The sequence below is a fragment of the Corapipo altera genome, unplaced genomic scaffold (assembly GCF_003945725.1).
Source record: "Corapipo altera isolate COAL_440 unplaced genomic scaffold, ASM394572v1 0, whole genome shotgun sequence".
NCBI classification, from domain to species: Eukaryota; Metazoa; Chordata; class Aves; order Passeriformes; family Pipridae; genus Corapipo; species Corapipo altera.
Genome location: NW_020884872.1, coordinates 26003836 through 26027726, shown reverse-complemented (window position 1 = coordinate 26027726; position 23891 = coordinate 26003836). Strand labels below are relative to the sequence as shown.

General features: G+C 39.7%; 2 protein-coding genes across 8 annotated transcripts in view; both read right to left on the bottom strand.

Annotated features, from left to right (window-relative positions):
* The window catches only part of TFDP1 (transcription factor Dp-1), a 39554-nt gene extending 36254 nt beyond the window's left edge, over window positions 1-3300 (bottom strand). The window contains exons 1-2 of one of the 6 annotated variants that reach the window (XM_027640445.1): window positions 3215-3300; window positions 1744-1855 (exon numbers count right to left, since the gene is read on the bottom strand). In XM_027640445.1, the coding sequence (XP_027496246.1) occupies window positions 1744-1755 (12 nt within the window). In that variant the 5' untranslated portion in view covers window positions 1756-1855; window positions 3215-3300. Of the gene's footprint in view, window positions 1-1743; window positions 2181-2596; window positions 2720-3214 lie in introns of those variants that run through there. The other 5 variants (XM_027640467.1, XM_027640456.1, XM_027640438.1 and 2 more) reach the window with 5 other exon arrangements.
* Window positions 3301-7908: 4608 nt separating this feature from the next.
* The window catches only part of TMCO3 (transmembrane and coiled-coil domains 3), a 33284-nt gene continuing 17301 nt past the window's right edge, over window positions 7909-23891 (bottom strand). Inside the window, exons 10-13 of one of the 2 annotated variants that reach the window (XM_027640380.1) lie at window positions 18054-18204; window positions 11423-11502; window positions 10760-10909; window positions 7909-9071 (exon numbers count right to left, since the gene is read on the bottom strand). In XM_027640380.1, the coding sequence (XP_027496181.1) occupies window positions 8958-9071; window positions 10760-10909; window positions 11423-11502; window positions 18054-18204 (495 nt within the window). In that variant the 3' untranslated portion in view covers window positions 7909-8957. The other variant, XM_027640388.1, reaches the window with a different exon arrangement.

Genomic DNA, 23891 nt, shown 5'->3' with positions numbered 1-23891 from the left:
TTTTGAACAAAAAAATGGGGAAAATTCTCTTCCTCCTTGAAAATCAAAACAAGTGGTATACCAATTAGCACCTCTATTTTATAGTATTAAACCAAAACTACATGGGTCTATAATCAGATCTGGAAATTTAATATTTCCCAGCATTCACTACACATTTTAGACATCATGTAATGGTGGGTATGCAATAGTCTGCAAAAAGGTAAGCAGTCTATCTTTCTTTCCTGAAGCACAATTAAAGTATGTGCAGAGGTTTTTAAGAACAGGTTAGACAATATTCAGTTAAGATTTCATAGCCTTTCTAGCTACCTCAGCTATTCCAGTGCTCAAGTACACTTAAAATTTTACCTAAAACTTGACCTGATTTTAATTTTCTTCAAATTCACCTTATTAATTCTTGTCATAAAGACACTAAAAGCAATTTCTTCTCCTATCTGCAGTATCTTCTTTAATTTCTGAAGTTTATTATAATGTATGTTATCCTGTTATTCCTTCCTTAACTACTCTCTTTTCTAGAATAAACTACATCTTTCAAAAATGAGGCTTGTTCTTAAATGTCTTATTCTCATTTTGCTACCCTAGACCTTCTAGGATATTCACCTGTATTTCTAGGTGCTACCACTTTTTCACTTAGTTGATATCTCTCCCAAAACTTAATATAAAACAAATGTACTTCGGTATCTAAATTACTTTGAACTGTTTCAATTTCGTCTCCTAGTCTAACACTCCTCTTTCATTTTCTTCCCGCTTATACAGCCTATCATTCCCTGAACTCTGCTATCTGTAATGTACTTGGCCACCCTTATCTCTCCCAGGCAAGCTTTGAGTGACTACGTATTTTCTGGTTGCTTCTCCCCACATTAAGATGTTTTTCAGTTGAGCTACTAAAATTTCCTACAAGATTAATTTTTTAAACCAATTCCTCTTTTGTGGAAATTCTTGCTACTTCAAAGCTACAACAGCCCACATTAGATTGCAACCTGCTGTTTACAAAGAGAGTTGTATTAGTTCTCCTTAGCTTGCATGCTGTTGGTTTTGGGTTGGTTTCCTTTCGAATACGGAGTAGTATCTTGTCTTATTTTCACTAAGAAAACATGAAAGCCCAATTATATTGGGTATTAACAATGACTGACATCTTAAAGGGAGAATATGTTGTAACTTTTTTTTAAGTATTGGAATGGGTAAAGAGCAAACATGCTCCACGACAGGCCACAGAATCAAAGCCACTAACCTTAACACCAATGGTAATGGAAGTCTATGCCGAAAGTACCCAAAGCCTGTTTCTACAGACACTAACAAGCATCTTTTGGTAGACACAGATAAACAATGAACACATACGGAGACTGAACCATCTTCACTTCCTTGAATGTATGATGTCTCTCTGAACACAAGAAAGGCAATGCTAGTCGACAACAACCCTGTCATCTGAACAATATTTGCTGGGTTTTTTTAAATCCAGTCCAAACCCAAGCTGGTTTAGTGTTTAATATGAATACACATAAGGACAACAGTCCAAGTGCTGTTATAAGCATAGTGAATTCTTGGGATTAAATACTCTGAAAAAATGGCTGCAGATCTGAAGCTGGTTTATGCTGTCATGTCTACAGGAAAACATAACCTAGGTTTGATGTACAATATGAATAAAGTTCTATATATTCATTAATGCCAGCTACTACAAAGCATGACCCCATTTGCTTTTGTTAATAAAAGCATTCCCTGAGCTCCATGTGCTACAAATATACTTACATCTTTTGCCATGTTACCAAAGACTAGAAACCAGTCCTCTTAAAATCTTGACGGCTGCAGGACACAGGGACAATGATGCTATTTTCTACAAAACAAGCAAAGACAGCATCAGCTGTAAAAAAATAAAAGGAGGGAAAGTTTTTACAATTGAAATTAAAGACTACTACCAAGTACAATTTAGGTTTCTTTTTTAAAAAACCCACATTTTTAGAAAGGGAAAAGTTTCCCTTCATCACCTTTTCATCCCTTGAGCCCCACGCTCACGTGTGGGGGGCACTCCTTTCCCGACGGCGGGGGCGAGCTGTGCCGTGGCAGAGCCCTTCCCCCAGCCCGCACCCGATCCCACGGGGGGTCGGTCCCTGTCCAGCTGCGCCCCTTCCAGCACCGAGCGCTGGGCGCGGGCAGCGATCACGGCCTCCTCCTCCTCCTGCTCCCCACCCCCATTTCCAGCAGCAGGGACAAGTAGGCCCTAGGGGCAGCTCCCCCCGGGGCCTTCCAGCCCCGCTCCCCTCCTCCTCCTCCTCGCAGGCGGACGGGCCGCGGCCGCACCGGGCGGCACAGCCTGGCGGCCGCCTCCGCGCCCCGGGCACCCCGCGCCCCCCGACCGGGGCCTCACCGCCCGGGCAGAGCCCTGAGCCCCGCGCCGCCTCCCCCCGGCAGCGAGGGGCCGCGCTAATCGCCTGGGCGGCGGGGGCGCGGGCAAGGGGGGACGCGCCCGGCGGCACCGCCGGCGGCGGCGGGGGAAGGGGCGGCGGGCGGGGTGCGGGTCCGCGCCGTCCCCATCCCCATCCCGCCCGACCCGCCGCCGTCCCACCCGCCGCCGCTCCCATCCTCGGGTGCGGGCTGCCTGCACCTGAGCGGCCGAAGGCAGAGAGAGCCGGCTCCATCCCCCGCCGCCGCCCCCAGATAGGGACCCGGAGCGCGGAGCGGGAGCACCCCCCGCCCGCCGCCGCCGCGCTGCTGCCGCCGCTTCTGCTGCTGCCGCTGCGGAGGCGCCCGACTGCACATGTGCGGCGGCGGCTGCGCGGGCCTGGCGGGAGGGGGCAGGGGCGGGGGGAGGCGGCGGGACACCGACATCGGCAGCCCGGGAACGGGGGAGGGAGGGAGGGAGGGAGGGAAAGGGGCCGGCAGGGACCGCCCCCCAACCCCCCCTCGCTTCGGGGAGGGGGTGCGGGGGGAACAGGGTCTACCCCGGTGGGCTGTCACTTCCCAGCGCGCCTCTGCGTCTGCCGGCCGCCCGCCCGGCGGGCTCCCGACCGGCTGCCCCCGCACGCCGCGGCCCCGCACACCTGCCCGCCGCCGCCGAGGGGCTGCCCGCGGGAACGAGGGGGATGCGGCTGAACCAGTGGCGGCGGCGGCCCCTCCGCGGACCCCGCGCGCGCGACCTCCCGCCGCTGTTTCCTCTTCTCTCTTTTTTTTTTTTTTTTTTAAATAAATTTAAAATAATTAAAAAAAAAAAATTGAAACTTACACTTTTGTGCGTCCCCCTGACGCTGCGCGCTGACGTCACGGGCGCGGCGCGCCTCGCACGGGCACACGCGGAGCGGCCAAGCCACAACCCGCCCGCCCGCCGCTCCACGGCGCGCAGCGAGCGCCGCACTGCGCATGCGCGGGATTTTCGCGCCTTCTCCCGAGCGCGCGCCCGCCCGCCCGCCTGCCGCGCGGTGCCCGCGGAGCGGGACGGGACGGGACGGGACGGGCTGGGCTGGGACGGGCTGGGCTGGGCTGGGCTGGGCTGGGTTGGGCAGGGCGGTGCGGGCGGTTGCCACAACATCCTGCTGCCGGTGCTTCCTCATCGCGCTTTGTCCGGCCGTTACTTGAGCGAAGTTTCGCTCTCAGCGATCGTTGCTAAAATTAGGCGTTTTGTGGTAATCCAAGCGAAAGTTTTCCCTTTGGGCGGCTGCACAGTCTCAACCTTGAATTAGGTCAGACCTGCGCCAAAAAAGTGAGGCACCTCCAGGCTGTGCAGCCTCTGTGTACATGACAGCCGCAGGAACACGGCATGTTAGCAGGGGTTGTGTGATGTAATTACATCATTCTCCAGTAAATTTTGGCAAGAAAAGCCTGCAGCATGCCTAGCGGGGGGCTGCAAAGACAGGGCCGTAATAGTAGAAAGTGCAGGAAAGCACAAAAAGCTCAAAAACTGTGTTCCTTATGGGGATAGAAGCAAGGCTACTTGATGGGGAGGAAGGCAGGCACACTTCTGCACTCATTACCGAGCCTGCATGGGACGACGTTCATAACGTGATGAGGGGAGCAGGAAGTAACAGGCTCGTTCCTTCTCTAAAATTATGCTGATCCTGGGAAAGACAGCTAGTTGGGAATAGAAGACACAACCAGCAGAGCCACCATATAGAAAGAGCAGGCCAATCTAGCACAAATGCTGAAGATGCATTTCATCAGTCAACCAGAGCCACATTTAGTTACTTTTATACCATACTCTTTCTTATTTTTAAAAGACATTGAATAGTTGTGTTTTACAATAGTAATGAAACGTTACCTTCATTTTCTCGATAAATACCAATCTTCAAAGTTTTTCATTATCAATACCATCCACTTGCTGCCATAAGATACATTATTACCCCATTTCTTCATTCCTCTTGACTAAGCTTGACAGCAGTAGACACCAAAGAAAGAAGGTGATAATGAAAATGTGCTTGTAACTGTTTATAACTTTTCAGAAAGCAACAAGAATTTTCACACACAAAAAGCCATGAAGTACCCTAAGCCAGCTGCAGAAAAAAAATGCTTCCTAAAAGACATCTCCAGTTGACAGCACTGCTCTCCACCCCCCACGTCATATATACTGTGCCAGTGGATTTAAACTTTCTATATATCCAGTTCCAAGCCCCCTCCCCCTTTTTTACATTAATTCTTGTAGGAAAAAAACTTGAAAGACAACTGCACAAGCATAAACAAGGGAGGGTGGGTGTTGTCCTGGTTTGCTAGCATTTATTTTGATACATTACTAAATGCCCAAGCATGCCCAACTCCTAGGTGGTGCTTTTTTCTTTAGCAGGAGGTTGTTCACAACTAATTTGAAGTATTTGTGCCAGTGGAAAAACCTTCAGCATTTCTCTAATCTCTGAGCACACTCTTCTCAGGCATTTTGCAGCTTTAGGACTTTTTTTGTGTTTGTAGTGTGGAAGGCTATTCCAGTTCACAACTGTTTTCTAATGGGCTGCCTCCCCCTTTTCAGTATGCTTCAAGAGGAGAACAAATCATAACTTTAAACAGCATCAGTATGACAGAACTGCATGACAGACACAAAGGACTTATTTCAAGAGGTCATCTAGTCCACAGACTAGAGCTACGACAGATGCCAGAGGACACGCACATGAACATATTTTGACCTTCATGCCTCAGAACTGGAAGCCATGCAATCTGAACAGAGTGATCTGTGCAAGCTCTTAATTAAAGACCTAGTACCAGCTGACAAGTTTGTCAGCATCTGGCCTCCTTGGGACATAGCATCTCCCAATTCTCAAATTTCTGATCTATTTTAGGAAATAAAAAATACCGCTTGGTACCATGATTTTGAAAGTGTTACCACTCCTGGATGTAGGTTTTGTCCCAAAGGCAGGATCAGTTGTCCCTAAGCCACTCTGGTCACACCATTGTCCAGTTTGTTTCCTCCAGCAACCAGGACATTTTCCTAGTCTCCACTATCCTTAAACTCTAAGTCCCACCCAGCAGTGGTAGTTCCTCAACAGAGGCAGGGGGAAAACCCAAGGAACACACCTCCTGGGCTACCAGGTAAAGCTGGTAGAGGTATACCTTTCTCTTTGACCTTTTGTTTCCTTTGGGGTGGGGTGGGCTACATCTCCCAGCCCTTAGGACATCTTGCTGCTCTTCCTTCTTCACTAGTTTTGTTGGCTCCCTCACTGTCATCAACAGTGGATGTCTGGTACTTGCTGCTCCTTACAAGCTATTGTGTTTCCCACAAAGTAGTAATGCTCTTAGGGTAGCTTTGCCTCCTGTCACTCGGGGATCTCATTTCCTCCCCCTTTGGCACTAACCACATGCTGGAACACTGCCATGATTGGTTACAGAGCAGAACTACAGATTCCTTCCCTAGACAAATCCCATGAGTGCTTTTGTGGTTAGACTGTTCCTGGATTAATTCCAACAGGCAGCAAGACTGGGGCTTCTCACCCCCTCCATCAAGCATCACCATACAGCACTATTCTGTCATGCCAGGCACCCTCCACACTTCTTCCCACAAAGCTAAGGATGTCCAACCGTAAAACAAGTGAACTACAAGGCACTGTGAGGATGCTTTCTCCTCATATTTGAAAATTAGAGGAAATATGAATTCTTACGGTTTTTGAAAGGCTACATAGCCCCATGGACTAGGCCACCATGACCGCATTCCTTGAGCCATCCTAGACCCACATCAGTCACAGCTGCAAGAACCCACCTCACAGCTCCCATGAGATGCCTTCCTACTGAAGAATGGAAGCCACCTGCTCTATATGGGATAAGCCACAAATATCACAGAATCACAGAAAATGCCAAGTTGGAAGGGACCCACAAGGATCATCAAGTCCAACTCCTGGCCTTGCATGCCCAAGAGACACACCATGTGCCTAAAAGTATCATCAAAACACTTCTTGAACTCTGTCAGGCTTGGTACTGTGACCACTTCCCTGGGGAGCCTGTTCCAGTGCCCAACCACCCTCTGGGTGAAGAACCTCCTTCTAATATCCAACCTAAACCTCCCTTGACACAATTTCAGGCCATTCCCTCAGATCCTGTCACTGGTCACCACAGAAAAGAGATCAGTGCCTGCCCCTCCTCTTCCCCTTATGAGGAAGTTGTGACTGCAACTCAGTCTCCTCCAGGCTGAACAGACCAAGTGCCCTCAGCTGCTCCTCATATGGCCTCCCCTCAAGGCCCTTCACATCTTCGTTGCCCTCCTCTGGACACTCTCTAATACCTTAATATCTTTCTTATATTGCTGTGCCCAAAACTGCACACAATATTCAAGGTGAGGCTGCACCAGCGTGGGTCCATATATACCAATCTGACCAGGGAAAGGGCTGACAAAGTGTAAGCACAGCCCACACTACCAGCTTTTAAACTGCTTTTGTTCCTTTATCTTCACAGGGAATAGTGATCAAGGGTAGCAATGAAGTGATAACATGAAAGAACTCAAATTTTCAGAAAACTATGCAAAACAAGCAAACGGTTACATCCATGTCCAAAACAAATCAACAAAACAAACAAGATAAGCTGAACGAGTTGCAAGTCAAGCACAAAGAAGACCCTTCCTTTTCATTCCCTTAAGCTCAGCTCTTCCATAGAAATAACCTCTCATCATTTATGAGGTTTCTGCTCTCTATCAGCTTTTCTATATTCAGATGATGCTGATCATTAGCCAAATGAATGAGATAGAACCACTGACCAACAAGCTGAAACAAAAATTTCAAGAAAAGACCTCCTGTTCTTCGAGAAACCTTCAAGAAATCAGTTTCAAGTTTCTTTTCTGTTACTCATTCATTTTATTTAAAACCCCCCTATTGTATTTATAAGGCAGCTTTGTCAACTGTTTTGTGATAACTTTTGAAACCATTCAAGGGAAGGTGGAATTGACATACTTTGTAAAGCATCAGTGCCCGGAGAGAAAGCTCCGAATCCAGTGAGGAAGAACTCAAATATGATGAACTCTACCCTGTCCTACTAGTTCGTACTCGCTCCAGTGTAGTCCCATCTGCATTTTGTCAAGTCCGGCAGATGTCAAAGAAAACACAGGAGGAAACTGAGGCTGCTATGGGGTAGAGGAAAGAGGTATAAAGCACACAAATCCATCTAAAGCTTTGTCTTGCTACTTGGAGGACAGTTTTCATTTTAATTGACAGTTTAAACCTACCTAACATGCATTTTTCTAATCATTTTGTGGGTATCAAAGTTACTTTAGATGACACTACAATACTGACCTGAAGTGTTAATGTATCTTAAACAGTATTGGTTTTAGCAGATAAACCTCAAGATGATTCTTAAATGCTCTGTCCGAGTATACTATAGCTTATGAGTAAGCTCTCTCTATGACACTTAAAGAATGGACTTTTACAAGGTTTATCTGACTACATACAACATTTTAAAGAAAAGCACATTTAAGATCACATTGATTAAGATCACACTGTTTTCTAAAATATCATGATATTTTAAAAAGACCAAGAATTTATTCAATGTAAATGCAACTTATAAAGTTGTGGAGTTGCAAATACACATTCAGCCTTCCATTTCCAGTTTTCTGCAAATTAATTTACTTAAAATAATTTCAAACCTAGTATAGTGTCAAATAACATCCAACCTCCAAAGTTACAGAAGTGAGATTTTTCACATCTGCTTAAAATTAGACTTCCCAGTTTTTACTACATTTATTTTTGAAAAACAAAGGAAAAAAACCTGTAAACCATTACTTAACAGCAGTTAGCAACAAGAATGGGTGACAACTGTCAGTCTGCAAATGTAAGTTATGCCCTTTCTTACTGTCAACTTTTAGTTCAAGTATGTAAATAAATGCAAGAGCTAACACAAAATTTACCACTGTAAGAAAATACATTATGTGCTGCATTTTGGAATAAAGTATCATACAGTACTGGCTGCATCATCTGGAATATGTAATTGACTGCTTGGAACTGACGGTAAACAGTTAAACCTTTTCTTTATGTAGATGACTACTCTTTTACTCACCATTAGAAATTTGTTTTGTAATTAATTTTATGCTGCTATATTAAACTCCTAAACGTGAAAATGACTCAAGTCATTTAATAAAAGATGATACCATAGGCACCATAATATATATTTTTTTTTTCTTTTTAAACAAAATCTGGTGATGAACCAGCATTAATAGGATGAAAATTAAAAGGCACATTCAGGCAAAAAATAATCAACACAGTTTGCATGATGTTATATTTTAAAAAAATAATTTATGATCTGAATAATAGATTGGATTGGAAACAAATATTCTGGCAGATTTCAATCTGTCAGAGAGAAATAAATTTTGTAAAAGGTGTGCAATTCAAATGACAAATATGTTTTAGTGTTGAATTTTGTTTTGTTTTAGATCAGTATAAGGCTCATGACCAAGTGCTTGCTAAGAGGACTGACTACTCAAAATGTCTTGTTTTCCGACTGCATAGAAATACAATGAGCAATGAAGATATTCCTTGCAAGAAGACATATTCTTCTATATGTGCAAATCCTAATCAAGTACTTGAGCGTCTTTCAGGTCTCGGAACACATTTCATAATCGCAGCTCTCCACAGGGCAGGGGCAAGTAGAAGGCTTAGAGTAGTTACACTCAGAATAAGCAGATAGACCTGCAAAAGGCAAATAAAAGCCATTATGTCTCTTGGTTACATGACAGTACTAAGAAGTGACGAGAAGTTTGAGGAGACCACACTGTTCTGGACAGTATTTTTAAGAGACTTCACCCGTGTTCATAACGAACTTTGTGTATTGCTACGAAAGCAAACAAAAGCATGCTCAAATCATCTTAATTACCCATTTACCTGGTTTGAAAATACAATTACAAAAACACCATTGTGAGCTTATAGAAAAACAATTGTTCACATATTGGCCTCATAAGTCACCAACGAGCCTGTAACAAATGTGGATAAAGCCTTCCCAAATCTTCATTCGCGAAGCCTAGCCATGATGATGGTGATGTTCATATATTTAGTTAACAGATGAATTTTGAAAGCTCAGTATTTGCTAAGAAGTTGAAGGCCAAATGTCACTTTATTTAAAACAGAACAAAAAAACCCCCACCACCCCTCCAAACTATTCTGGCTTAATGATATAATGGCAAAGTTCACTACTATTCTACACTGAAAAGAGCAAACAAACATCCCTTTAAGTCATACTGCACATCTTCTGAAAAAAAAGACCTTAACTACATAGTCTGAATGAGTCTTAGAACACAGTGGTAGGAAGTAAGTTTTTAGGTCCCAAGCAGAACAATGGCTTTAGGAAATTTCAGAGCTATATAAATCTATACAGTAGATAATCATGTGAGAGCAGAAAAAAATGAAAGCCTAAAAAGCCCTCAAGCTCAGTGGGTGGCCCCTAAACTGGTTCCGTGATCACGTACAGAGATCTTGAAACTCTATGCAAACATGCAATATTTGTAACTCCTGTAATATACAGGAGTGAACATGAAAATGAATCACCTTTACCTACAAGTGAACGGCATTGTGTAAGTTTTTCACACATGCTTTATTTGGAATTAGTTCCAGCATTATACAGCCCACTTGCTCACACAATGAAAAGCTCTGAGCACCAGCAGAGTATTTTTTGTAAGCAGGAGCACAGACAACAAAGCAGCTAGCACTAGAAAGTGAGGTCACTTGTATCTCTGTAGCCATAATTTACTTAATTTCACAAAGCAGACTTCATCTTCAAAACAAAATAACATTCTCACAGCTTCAATATAAAACTAAGTTTAAGCCTTCTTTCCTGGGGATTCTTTTAATGACTACTGAAAACACTGGTTGTTTCTTCTGTAGAGGATCTAAAATGAATAAGTTTTGCAAGAAAAAATAATTACAAGTTTATTGCTTACAGCAATTTCCACGTCACTATATCTGCTCTCTAGTTCTTATTTGCTGGTATTTCCTTCTTCAAATCCTATACTCTATACATATCCTATACCTTGTTCTGTATCAAGATTTTAAAAGCAAAGCCTTCTTATTCTTAGTGACTCAGATGCTATCTCCAACTCACTGCTTAGGTAAATAAAGAAGTTGTAAGTGAGAGCAGTTAAGGTAAAGCATTTATAACTAAGCTATTTAAAATATTAAACTACAATATGAAACAAATAAAAACAGCACTAAGAAACCTGTCAGGGACATAGAAGTATCCACTTGTACGGGCTGATTCTATTTGTTAACAGTTGAGAGATGTCACAAAATTGGAGTCTATTGGTATTTCAAATACTGGGATTTTGTATTACAGTTTAAGTTATTCAGGTGCAAAAAATGAAGTTAATAAGTATAGAACACCTTACCTCCCGAGATATGATCCCTGCTCTGCGTGCTCTACTTCCCAGAACAAAAGAGAATTCACTGACTTGTGCCAGTCCTGCTGAGACAATCCATTTGATATACTGGCTGGTCTTTGGAAGAATCAGAGAAAGGACAAGCACTGCCAAGACAAACTTTAAAAACAGGTTTTTTGGGGTTCTTGTGGGTTGTTTTGTTTTGTTTAAATAAAAAAAATGCAATAAATAAAATAGTACGAACTTTGTAAGATATATAGCATCAAATACAGTAATTCTGGACATAACATAAAATAATGGACTTCTAAATGTGCCTTCTGTATTAATGTCAAAAGAGACAAATGTACACTAAACAGTAAAAAGTAGTATTGTGTTTACTATAATAAAAACACTTGATAACTGTCACAAATTCCAAGCTAGATAAACAGATACTTCACCATGTGTAACTTACTTTTAACATTACAGTACTTTTTTTTTTTTAAATACCCTAAGAATATTGTATCAAACTGTATTCTAATCAGTAAGATTCCTCCAAATACAGATTTACAGTAATACTCTCTGTTAAATCAGATTCTCAGTTCTTGCATAGAATTTTCTTTAGGGTATGAAGCACAAAGATTATTCAGATTATTAAAGATTAAAAAGATTTTAAATAAGAGTAAAAGAAATTACCTTCATTATGACCACAGACAATGTAAGGAATAGCAAAACTGTGAGTTCATATATTACAAATGTGGGGAAAACATGAAGTCCTAGAAGGAAAGAAAACAATATTTCAAAGTTGAGGCCAATATCTTATGATGGTAATTTTCTGGGTTAATAATATATGGAATTGCAAGACTGTATTCTCAAAACTAACCAAACAGAAAGCTTTAACAGCCTTAACATATCTACCAACTACTTGATCACTAAATCCCTAACTACCTACTTGATCATAAAAGCATTTCCTGCATTATCTAACCATTTTTCCTTTGGAGGGGTTTAGCACAAGCCATATTTCCAATTGAGTTAAGTTGTATATGAGTGACGCACAAGCACTTTCATTTATAAAGTTTTCTGCCTTCCACACCAGTCAACAATACAGAATCTGAAATGAAACTCACCTCTAATGAAAACTATAAAAATCCTACAGGAAAACAATTCCGTTGTTCTGCACAGTCACTGTAATGTTTTTCTAGTAATTTACCCTTTTTGTATGGTATGGTAACAGACTACTACTGTGGGAGGAACATGATATTCAGTATTTGCATAGACTATAGGTACAACACAAATTGAAACTATTTTTGATTACATGACCCTCACTTGCAAACACTAAAAGTCACCTGAACTGGAAAAGACACTTAGACTGAGATCAGGTAAAGCCATAAACCCCTGAGCATGGTTTAAGAATTAAGGAATTACACACAAACCCATTGTTCTGATGTTGTTGTGGTTTTTTTTGTGGGGGTGGGGTGTCTTTTTGAAGTTTTCTGCTCTTTTTTTTTTTTTAATTTTAATTCAGTAATTATATGAAGTAAGATAACAAGAACTACAAAGAACACAGAAATTTAAAACTAAATCTTGCTAATATTAAACAACAACAACAACAAAAAGTATTTGTTGGAGAAGTCCTAGAGTCACTGAGCAATAATCTTACTCACAGCTGACTAAATCCATTTTTTCCTCAGAGAGTATGAGGAAGTTTTGCAGGCAAACATAACTGTGCATCTTTGGAAGCTCATTCCTTTTTCATAAAAACTTCTAAAACCAGAAAGCAAAATAGTGGTGGTGTTCCTGATAAATCCATAAGAGTTGGCAGTTTTCCAACCCAGTTATTTCTGGTGAAGGACAAAAATTTAGCTTTCTAAAGCAAAAGACACATAAATCAATGCTGTAACTTCTTATTTTAATGCAAGACAAGGTTTCACTAATTTTCTCTGCCCTGTAGCAGTGCAGAGCCAGAACTATAGAGAACCAAGAGTTGTCATCTCTTGCAGACTGTGCAAGAAAGTTACTTATAGTAACGTCACGTCACAATGTTTTGTCCATGCGCTCATTCCATTGTGGATGGAAATATTCTTCAAGTACATCAGAGATATTTATATGAGTACCACCCAGTCAGCATTTACACACTCCATTTTATTTCTTAATTTTCTTCCAACTACTGAAGCGCAAATGCAAAAGACTATCAATAAGAGGAGAAATGGCAAAATAAGAGATGAACACCACACCAAAAAAAAAATCTGCATGTATGCAGAGATGCACAAGGAGGGGCAAGTAGTTTCTCTGTTTTCACTGTGTATCACATGCACAGTGCTCATTCACCTTTAGGCTGACCTCAGAAAATACATGAAAAGCAATTAGAGAAATACAGCCCATAGCAATGGCATGTTTGATAAGCGGGCCAACTCTGACACATCTAGAACTGAAGGTTTCTGAGGGAGGCTATAAATATAACCTAGTGCTCTCATGACTCCTGATGAACTACCTGTTCACTTCTGGAGCAGGCTGAAGTCCATTTGAACTGCTGCCCATGGAGATTTATTGCCATATTCCTAAGACCTAAGGCACAAACTACGGCAGATTTCTAGACCAATCCTGTGGAGGTAAGTGTCTGTGAGGTGAAGCAAGCCTAAACCTGTTGCAGACACTATTCTGAGCAGACGAATCAAACAGACATATTTTCTTTTTGTAGGGAATAGATCCCATCACAGGAGATTTTTATGGTCATTACAGACCTTTGCCCCAGTCCCAGATGAAAACCTAGGATAAGGCCAGAACTCACATGAGACTCCTGTACGAGTACGTGAAGCCTTCCTGACAACACAAACGTCAACAGAAAGACTAACTTCACAGGCAGAAGGTGCACGAATATTAGCATTTATTGCAATGGTTTTGACCAGATTTTGTGACTAAGGTTCAAGAGGCACTTTGGACCCACTCTCTAAAATGAAAGAAATGCTTCAAATAATTCAAAAACTTCAGCAGTGTTATCAGGTAGCACATGGCACGTTGGCCAGCAGTCAATAGCTAGGATAACACTTAGGTACACCTTTACAGAGCTGACCATAAGCGTCCAGACTTTAATTCTAAGCAGTGTTCTGAAAGAGCTGGAACAGAGGCCTAGGGGTGATCTTGCATCAGTGGCAGGCCAAAAAGCACAGTTCACTCATGTAAGTTGGTATGTGTTATTCTGTGGACAATTACAGGCAAGATTTTGCACATCCTTTTTATAAGTAATTTTTTCCTTAACAAGTAAACTCCCTCCTTCTCTGATTAGACAGATTCTACCAATCTGCTGGATGGCTGCCAAACAGCATGTGAACATCCAAACGTCTTGACCACATCCTGGTAGATCCGACATAAAGAAAAGGAATCTTGGAGATCCTTGATGACAAACATTATTACAAAAAACAGAACTCTGTGGGTCAAACTGGAGCCAGTAGAATTAATTCTGACACATCCTCAAGACAGGACATCACTCAGAAAAATCATGTTAGCTGTCCATTGGGATGCTGTATCTACTAGGAGTCTTAATGAACACAAGATCATAGCTAGCAAATGCAATAAATGCTGCAGCCCTGGCTAGATCACTAAGTAGCAGAGGGGAAAGCCAACATTCTTCATCTTTCTGCAAAAGAGAAAGTCCTTTTCATTCTAAAGTCAGTTCTGAGAGCGTGAAATCTTCAAGTTTCATTGTGTTCTATGCAGGAAAACAAAGCAGTAGAGCTGGATGGATAAGGAAAGGCAATGCATGCCACCTAATGAATTCCATTTGGGATCTTCCTTTGATTTTTCTCAAATTCAACAGAAATGTTAAGAGGCTTATCAGAGAATATTTGTGTGCATATCTGTTCTGGACAGTGGTGGTGCTGACAGTGGCAGCAACACCTGTCTTCTGAAGAAAAAAACCATGTTGTGAAAGGGTTTTCAGCATCTTGCATTCAGGGTCCAATGCTGAGCACAAGATTTACCCAGAAGGGAAACATGGAGCCTGGCGAGTGAGTACATCTGCACAGCACACAGGGAATGCACAACTTCTGTCAGCCACTGGAAGTAATCTGCCTCCTCATCAGTGGCAGAGAGGGTCTCGATGCCAAATTTCAAACTTCATATGCCTTGCAGACTAACAAAAAAATGGGATGTTGGAGCATTTTTAAAAAAGTCAAACAGTCTACTTTTCTAAAAAGCTATCGAAACAAAATCAAATTACGTAGGGGGAAAGATCTGAGTACTAGGTACCAAAACAGAAACGAGTTAGAAAGTTCTCAAGATGTGGCTCTAAGGAATTGGTCCAAATTTTCTCTCAAAACTATCAGTGAGGACAGAGACGAACAGGAACTTTCTAAGCTCAGCAGAGGTTAGAGAGCCAGAAACACACAGAGGCCTAAACGAATATACAGACAGCGAGTAACTCCAAGTGCAGCTGTTAATGCCTAACTGCAAAGGTGTGTTATTCCCACAAATGCACCCAAGCGCAAATTTGAGAGCAGTGCCATTACACAGGTCAAGCTAAGGGCAGGTCCACTGTTACAGGTACTACATGAACAAGTACTGTTCATCTCAGCTTTTAGGCACCAAAAAGGCATTTAAGACAAGCAAAACAGGAATGACCTTTTCCAAATGACATATTTACAGTCGCTTTTCAATTAAGTTAAAATATTTTATTTGTGTCTTTATTCTAGAAGGACCAAAATTTGTATTACTGCAGTGGTGTACCACCCTACCTCAGGATCTCAAGTGTTTCCACACTCTATAACAGGATGCTTGCTGCATATAGCAACAAACCTTCTCTTTAGCCAGGAGGGAAGAACCTTTCCCTATGACCTTTACGTAATTTCATATAGTAAATCTCTACATCTTTTTCATCATCATCTTCATCATCATCATGGCTGGGCTTCGCAAACGAAGATTTGGGAAGGGCTCTACCCACGTTTGTTACAAGCACGTTGGTGGCTAAAAAGGCCAATATGAGACAGACATGTCCGATTGCAAAAGGCACAGCAGAAAGACTCCTTAGGTGGTATATTCTGCAAGGCATGAGTCTTTCTGCATTGTCTTTTCTCCTCAAGAGTGATCCTGCATTTGCATGGGTGCCTATATAAGTAGAGAGTAAGCAAGAAGTCCTTAAAAAGAAATCCAGTAAGAAAGAAGTTTAAGGAATACTTTTTATTCTACTCAGGTTTTCTTTGCAACATCACATCACTCCTTTTAGAACCTAGCTCCCTGACACTCCATAGAATTTCCTGTTTAGGCAAAATTTAAAAGTAACTGAAAGTAAAGGGGAAAGGGCAGGCTAATTTTTTTTTGGGGGGGGTGAAAGTGGATTTTGTTTGGGTTTTTTTTAGGATTTTGGGTTTTCTTTTTTTGTTTGGTTGATTTTTTTAACAAGGAAGCACTGTCAGAAGCCTATAACATTGCTCATTTTTCTCATTTTTTTCAGCAGATTTTCTTCTGAGGCAGGATTAACACCTGTTTTCTGTAAAATCACAGAAACTTGTTAGGCAATTTTCTTTTCTTTCCCTTCTTGTAGTTAAAATGGTAACAACAGTTCAAAAGGTGGGGTTTTTTTTAATTCTGTAACAGAATAACTGAATAATTTTCTTAGAGTACAATGCAGGCTATATGGAGTGCTGCTAGCATACCAAGGGAGGTCTTGCTATTTTTTGTACTCTAACAAAGTCTTCTCTCTAGTCCTAATTTATCAGCCACAAGAGTGTAGGACAGTATTTTTTTTTCAGTCCCTTGTAAAATTAACTTAGGGCTTATAATTACTTGTCATGCTTTGTATCCTTGATAACATTATCCACATACCACCATCTTCAGTGAAACACATGAACAACTTACGTCTGTGAGCATTTAGCAATTACTCATCCAACCTTGGCAGTTATAAGGGCCCAAGAGTTTTACCAAAGCTCATCACTTTCCTCTCATTATTAAAAATAAGTTATTCAAATAAACATATCTATTACTAAGTAATCTGACTGATTATCAGAAGCTATTATCATGGGCTGGGTAAAAACAAAAACAAAAAAACCCAAGAACATCAAGACTGGCAAGCATAACTATTTCCTTTTTATTCTGCTAGACACCAACAGTTTTAGTTTCTGTTATGAAACAGTGCTTATCAAACAGGTATATAAGGAACTGCGTTAAAATTATGCCAATGATGGGACTTAACCGTAATCTGAATAAATACAAGGAGAGAAAAAGAACAATAGAAAACTTAAAATAAAACCAGAAGAAAACCCAAGAGTGGTCTTGAAAAAAAAAACTAAACTAAACTAAACCCAAACCCCATGAATTTCTGAGTAAGCATAGGTTGAAGGAGGTTGGATTTGTGCAGTGGGCTACATCCAAACCCTCTATCTTAAAGCATGCAGTGCCCCCAACAGAGGATGTGCATCTCCTGTATAATCCACAGGGAGACGGAAGTGCTTTCACAGGACCTGTCTCCCCATTCACCATACTTGAGCACTCCAGTTTCCTTCAGAGAAAGCATACTGGGACATGTACGGACATGTATGGAATGTAGTAGTTCAAAATGAAGCTACTGATTGACTGTAAATACTCTCGAGAGTTAACCTGTTTTGGGTAACAAGCACAATGAGTTACCCTCCTGGTTTTAGGCACCAATGCTGCATTTCAGTTGGCTTTCAGGTGGACTCTGAGATACATCTTGTTCAATTATTTTTCTCTGTGTTGAGAACACAGGTCACATCTTCCTAACTAAAGGAACAAGAAGCTATAAAAAAGATTTGTTTCCATTATCATGTCCTTCTTCTAAAGGAAACCAAGCCACAAGAACCTGAAAACTACTCTACCAATTGACTCAAAATAGTAATACAATTTTAGTATAAATTACAAATATAGCTGCTGGGAAGACAGCAGAACATTCAAAAAAACCAACACCCAAACCAAGACCTTCTTCCCTTAAAATTTTCAGTTACATATTTTAAATAGTATGAATTCAGAATTAACAATGAAAAACTGACATTAAAACATGACTTAAGAGTACAACATGGAAATGGCTTCTGAAACTGGATGTTACATTTAAAAGTAGTAACAAAGGCAAACCAATATTGTGGTCAGTTAGCAGCTTAGTATTTCAACAAAAGAAAATCTATCTTCTCCCCTCACATCGTAGACACCATTTTTTCTCCTCCCTCCCATTTGTCAGCTATGTTTTTATGTCTTATACATATTTTATATATTTTATATTATATATTTATATATTGTATATATTTTATATATTATAGATATAACATTATTTAATATTATAGATATCATTAGATATTTTAACGTAAGTTGTCTTGGAAGTTACCTATAGATGCAAAGAAAATGATGGCAAGAAAGTCACGTATTGGTTCAATACAGCACATAATCTCCTCAGTAACCATGTGACCCTGAGAAGAGATCAGAGCTCCGGCTAAGAAGCATCCCAGCTCCATTGAAACATCCAGCAGCTCTGTGATCTGTCAAGGAATAATAGAGAATCTATTGCTGAGTGACTGAGTAACTTTATATACTATTTCACAGTGAAATTATAAAACTGGACATTATACTGAATGTAGGAAATTACTATGTCTTTATCCAAGTTCAACAACAAGTACAATTCAGTGCATTTATTTCAATGTTCTGCAGTATTGTATTTATACAGAAGACTCACAAAATCACTTTCCCCCTCCAGGTTACTTCCTTCCCCACAAAAACAAAAATAAAGTTCTTAATCTACACTAAGACTTTCTGTCACTCTTAAGGACACCATCTGATTTCACAACTGCAGGAGAGACTATAACAGCTTTGGAGTCAGGATTACATACTACATTGAGACTGAGAACTAAAGCAGGAAGAATAGGGTATTTTCCAGCTGTCAAACAAGAGGGAAAAATGAAAATCAAAGCTTATATTTGAGAATAGTCTCAATTTAGAAGTCTCAGGCATAAATTACATTCTATTATCATAAATGGTTCAAATGTATCTGTGTGCTTTACTGAATAGGGGTTCCTTTAAGCGTGTGAAGTAAAGTGCTGAAATGAAGCACAGTATCGCAATATCGGCTTGAAAGAATTCAGACTGCATTCTTTTTTAATATTTTAACGCAGTACTAGAAGGAAGAGATGAAACACATGTTAAAAAGCTAAACTAAAAACAAAGCAATTGCTTAAGGCAATGCATGGAACGATAAAAGAAAAAAAGTGAACAGCACTTCTGGTGGGTATAAAGTATGTTTTAAAATAAATACTTTAAAACCATGCTGCTGTAGGTGGTCATCTTGCTGAGAAAGTACAATGCTATTAATACTAACAGAACATTTAAAATGGAAGACTTATTTTCATACTAATTTAGATTAAGCAACAATACGCTATAGTACATTTATGGACACCATTCATCGGATCTTTTACAGTGTTACACTGTAAGTTATGAAACTACAACTCAAGTGTCTTGAAATCAATGGAGGAGAGCAAAAGATAAAATAAACGAGTCTCCAAGCTGTGCATAAAATGCCATCCAAAAATAATCCCCAGACTTTTATGTATTGAAGTACTAATGTCTGAATGATCATCACATAACTACATTTTTGATAACAGTCTGTAATTTATTGCAAGACATTTAAGGAAAAAAATTGGTTCTGTCAACTAGTATCAATAGTTACTGATCAGGCAAAAACAACAAAATAATCTTATAATGTTATTCTCATTTTAAAACAAAAGGAATTTCAGTGCTTGTCACAACAACTTGAAATTGTAAGAGGGAAGAAGGCAATATATACATGAAAGGCTTTAAAATCACCAAGAGATGAGTAAAATAAAGGAAATAGTTATGAATAGGAAACACTTAAGTTGTTCTTAATCATACATTAGTTGTTTTAAAAGTCACACAGCTAATATTTTAAGGATTCCCATATACATGATTATGTTACCATATAAGAAGAGACCTAGCATCTCTTGTACTAGAATTGCATGATACTGAACTATTATGAGAATCACTCTTCAAGCAAGGAACAATTTGAGTGTTGGACTTGATGATCTCAGAGGTCTGTTCCAACCCAGTTGATTCTATGATTCTATGAAAGAAACATGTTTCTTCAGAAAGCATCAGACATAACTGGAGCAAACCGTATATCTATCTGGGAGTTTGCTCCCACAGCATAAAATCTGAATTACATTCCTTCACTCTGTGGCAAATCAAGTATGAGCCCAAGGGCCTGGTAGAAAAATAGGCAAAATTTGCTATTTCTTGTTTAGTCTCTGGGTACTACACAGCTTCAGGTCTACAAAATCTATAGGTCACTCTACACACTGAAAAGTGTGAAGTTGGATAACAGCACAAGAAAAGAACCAACAATTACGTATTTTTCTTAACCCCATCTCCCCTCCTCCAGTCTGTTCTTCAGATTTATATGTATACAGAGACTCCTTTTACAGTTCCCATCTTGGTCTCTAGTTGATCAGTAATATTACACGTAGGTAGACACATTTCCTCAGCTAAAACTGTAGCATCAGGGTCTGTCATGTATAATGTATGGGCACACAGACACACTGGAGAGGGTTTGTTTTACTGGCAGAAAGGCATTCTCAGCAGAATTTTTTAGATAAGCAAAATTTGGAAAGCATTTCGCATTTAGTATTCCCTCTGTGCTTGCATCACTTCTAAAGTTTTCCTTTTACCAAACACGGCTCTAACGATTGCTAATCTCTGGGCTTTGCACTGTCCTTTTCTCAACTCTTACATTACAGAAAGCTTTGTCAGTCAAAATTACATGAAAAGTTTTGGCAATTTCCATGTTTTTTCCGCAGTACAACCTAGTTTTCACTTGTTTGCGAAGGTCCCATTTTACCCTAATTCAGAAAGGATTGCTTTGCTATCACTAGAATATTAGATTTTTATGTTCAAATGTTCTATCACAGCAATAAATAAAGAAATAAACATTACTGCTGTAACATGTTCGAGTTGAATCTCAACCATCTGTTCAGCAGTTGTTTTGCTCATATGCTCTAAGACTGTCTATTTTATTGTACTCTTTAATCATCATAGAAGCTTAATGAATATGGTAAGCCAGTAAAATTAAAGAAAATCTTGATGGAAATAAAGGTATTAGAATTTCGGGCTTTAGTAACTTAAACCTGCTCAAGAGTAAAGAGGTGAATTCTAAGCTTGGATTTTAAGGAAGTAAAGCTGAAATGGAAACAATTTTAGTGAACCTTGGAAAAACTCCATCTCAGTTATATTTTATGAAATAATTAACTAGAATATTTGAAATTAAAGTTCTTCCTTTATCTTCTCCTTCTAATTGACAGAAAAGAGTTCATAAGCAGGTTATGAGCCATTGAGAAGCACTCCAGGCAAGCAAAGAATGACATTCCCAATATAAGCAATGATATTCCCAAGACACTGCAGGAAAAAATATGTACATTTTCATACATAAAGTACTGTAATAACATAGCTATATTTTCTTTTCGTCTTTTTGGTACATAAAGCAAGCTGGCAATTTCCCTCCAGTTGCACAATTTTTGTCATTATGTTTCTGTGCATAGAGAACATGAAAAAGCAACATTACACCAGTGAATGCTCTGGCTGCAATATTCTTCAGCTCATTGTGGTAAATATCTTGACCTAAAAGTACCAGTCGAGCCATAGATCCTGAATGGTTGTACTGAAAACCAAAAGAAAGACTCGCTCTTTATATTGCGATTCAGAACAGTTCTCCAGTTAAAACAAACCACCAACCACTATCTGCACAACTTAAAAGCTTCAAAAAGAGATGCTGAAAAGTGTAACAATGATCTACTAAACCTTTGTTACTGATGGCAAGATTCAAAGATGGACAACTGTGTCTCTCAGCTATACTTTTATAGGTCTGGCACTTGACACAAACTCCCCCCACACCTGATCTGCCTAATTAGTTGAGAGACAAAAGGGAGGGGAATTCCAATTATTTCTGAGAACAATTATGGGAATATAAAGAGGTATCTTAAGCTCCAAGTCTTCGTAAAATATCTCATATTTGAGATGCACTGCTTTAACTTAGTTTACCAAGAGATGTATTTAAGACCCTGTTTCAGATGTAATGAGTTGCAACGTTATCCAAGTGAGCCAAACAGTTCAGAAATGCTCAGAAGTCACTGTCATACAGGAAGCTCCTCAATTGACAGGATAATCCTTACAGCAAAATTGCTTACTCACACTGCAGTATAGGAACCTCTTCTGTCCTATCTTCCCTCTTGTTTTCCCATATAGAATTTGTCGTTATTGGTAGGGAAATGACAATTCTTGTTTAATTAGTCATGGGAGATTTTTCAAACACAGGAAACAATAAGTTTATATATAATGTGCATTACATGTGCTAGTGTTACAGATTAATCCAAATACAGAAGAAAATTAGGTGGTCCTAAAATTCCAGTCAACACTGAAGCACATAAGTAACTGTATGCATGAAGCAGGAATACTGTATCATTCCTACCCTCTTTGTCATGTATTGGAAAGGATCTGGCCTGCAGAGTAACCTGCATGCTAGATAGTGAGTTAAAATATCTTATTTACAATCATCTCTCAGATTTTCTAAATGGAGCTGTCTTTGGGCAAGGCCACCAAAACAGGCACTCTCTTATTTCTCTTCTACAAATTCAAAAGTTTTTTTTAGAATTACACCAGCACAGAAAATTCTGTGTTTGCAGATTAATTATACCAAGTCCTTTCATACTTAGGCTTGGTTTTCCCAGGAAAAAACTCTTTGCAGGAACCACTACAGTTTAATTGTTTTTCTTCCTGGCACCCAAAAACTTTAATTTATCCATTCCAAAGACACGCAGCAAATTAGATTGCCATCCTTCATCCTATGTTTTTATTCCTGACATAGTAGGGGCACCTATACCAATAAAAAGATTTGTTTTCCAGAAGATTTGTTTGTTGATCTGTTCAACTAGACAACCAAATACTTTTTTTTTTCAGTCTGTGTGTTTAAACCACAACTTGTGGCATTACTATAATGAATGTATCTGTGTCAGTGAATATCAAGCATCTCAACTGGTTTACTGAGGTTACCTGCAGTATCCTTTGTACTGTTCCCTTTGATACATTATTTATCAACTCTAACAGGAAAATTGTTGAAAATGCTGAAGAAGCGTTCTGGTTTTGCAGTATAAATCCAACACACTGAAACATATTCTCCCCCCAGGTTTGTGTTCCCACATGTATTACGTAAAGTCATATAGACAAGCTCCTTGTGCATTTGACAGGCAATTTTGGTACAATACACCCAATTCAATCACCAGACTATGTTGGTCATGTTCTTAATCAAAGTAAAACTGCTTCTGGATATCATCATATTTTATGCAACTTTGTGATTTGGTTGCTGGTTTTTATTGAAGTTCTATAAATGTAATGTCTGCTTGTTAGAAAGTAAAAAGGAAAAACTAGTTTTGTTCCTTCTCTTATTAGATGCCACACTTGGAATATGAATAGCTGTTTAGAGCAATGACATTTTTAACCTATACAACAGAAGTCAACAACTGTAAAGCTATGCTCTCATTAACTTCTTTTTGACCTTCCTGAAGGAGGTCAGCTTTCCCTGTTGGACTGTAGTAACTAAGCTAACACCCCTAGAAAAAAAGGTGCAGGCACAGGAATATTTTGGCTTAATTATTCTCAGAGGACATAATCTGCACATTCAGGATAATGGAGTTTCAAACCCACAACATTATCAGCAACTGTCACATTCTGTTCTCCAGCAGTATAGTTTTTCAGAGGGTTGAAACGTGAGAGAGAAACAAATAGAAGGAAAATTCAGGGACAAATGAACCAAACCCAATAGGGTTATTAAAATCTATGATCCTTAAGGCATTTCTCTACTTTCTTAACTTCATCCCAAACTGTGTATCCCACACAAAAAGAAAACTATTTTATAATAAAAACCACGTTGAGAATTTGTTATGAAGATATTTGTGAGCAAATGTCACAATCAGGCATTATCAGTATCTCAAAACCCATCCTAAATTATTTTCAAATGCAAAAAGTAGCCCAAAATTAAAACTTGGATCATTATTCCTAAACTGGCTGTATTAAAAGCTAACAGCAGAAGTTCAGCAGATTGACATTCAAATTTTATCTCTTCTTACTCATCTGTGCTGGAATGCATGAATCATCTGCACATTTGAGGGTT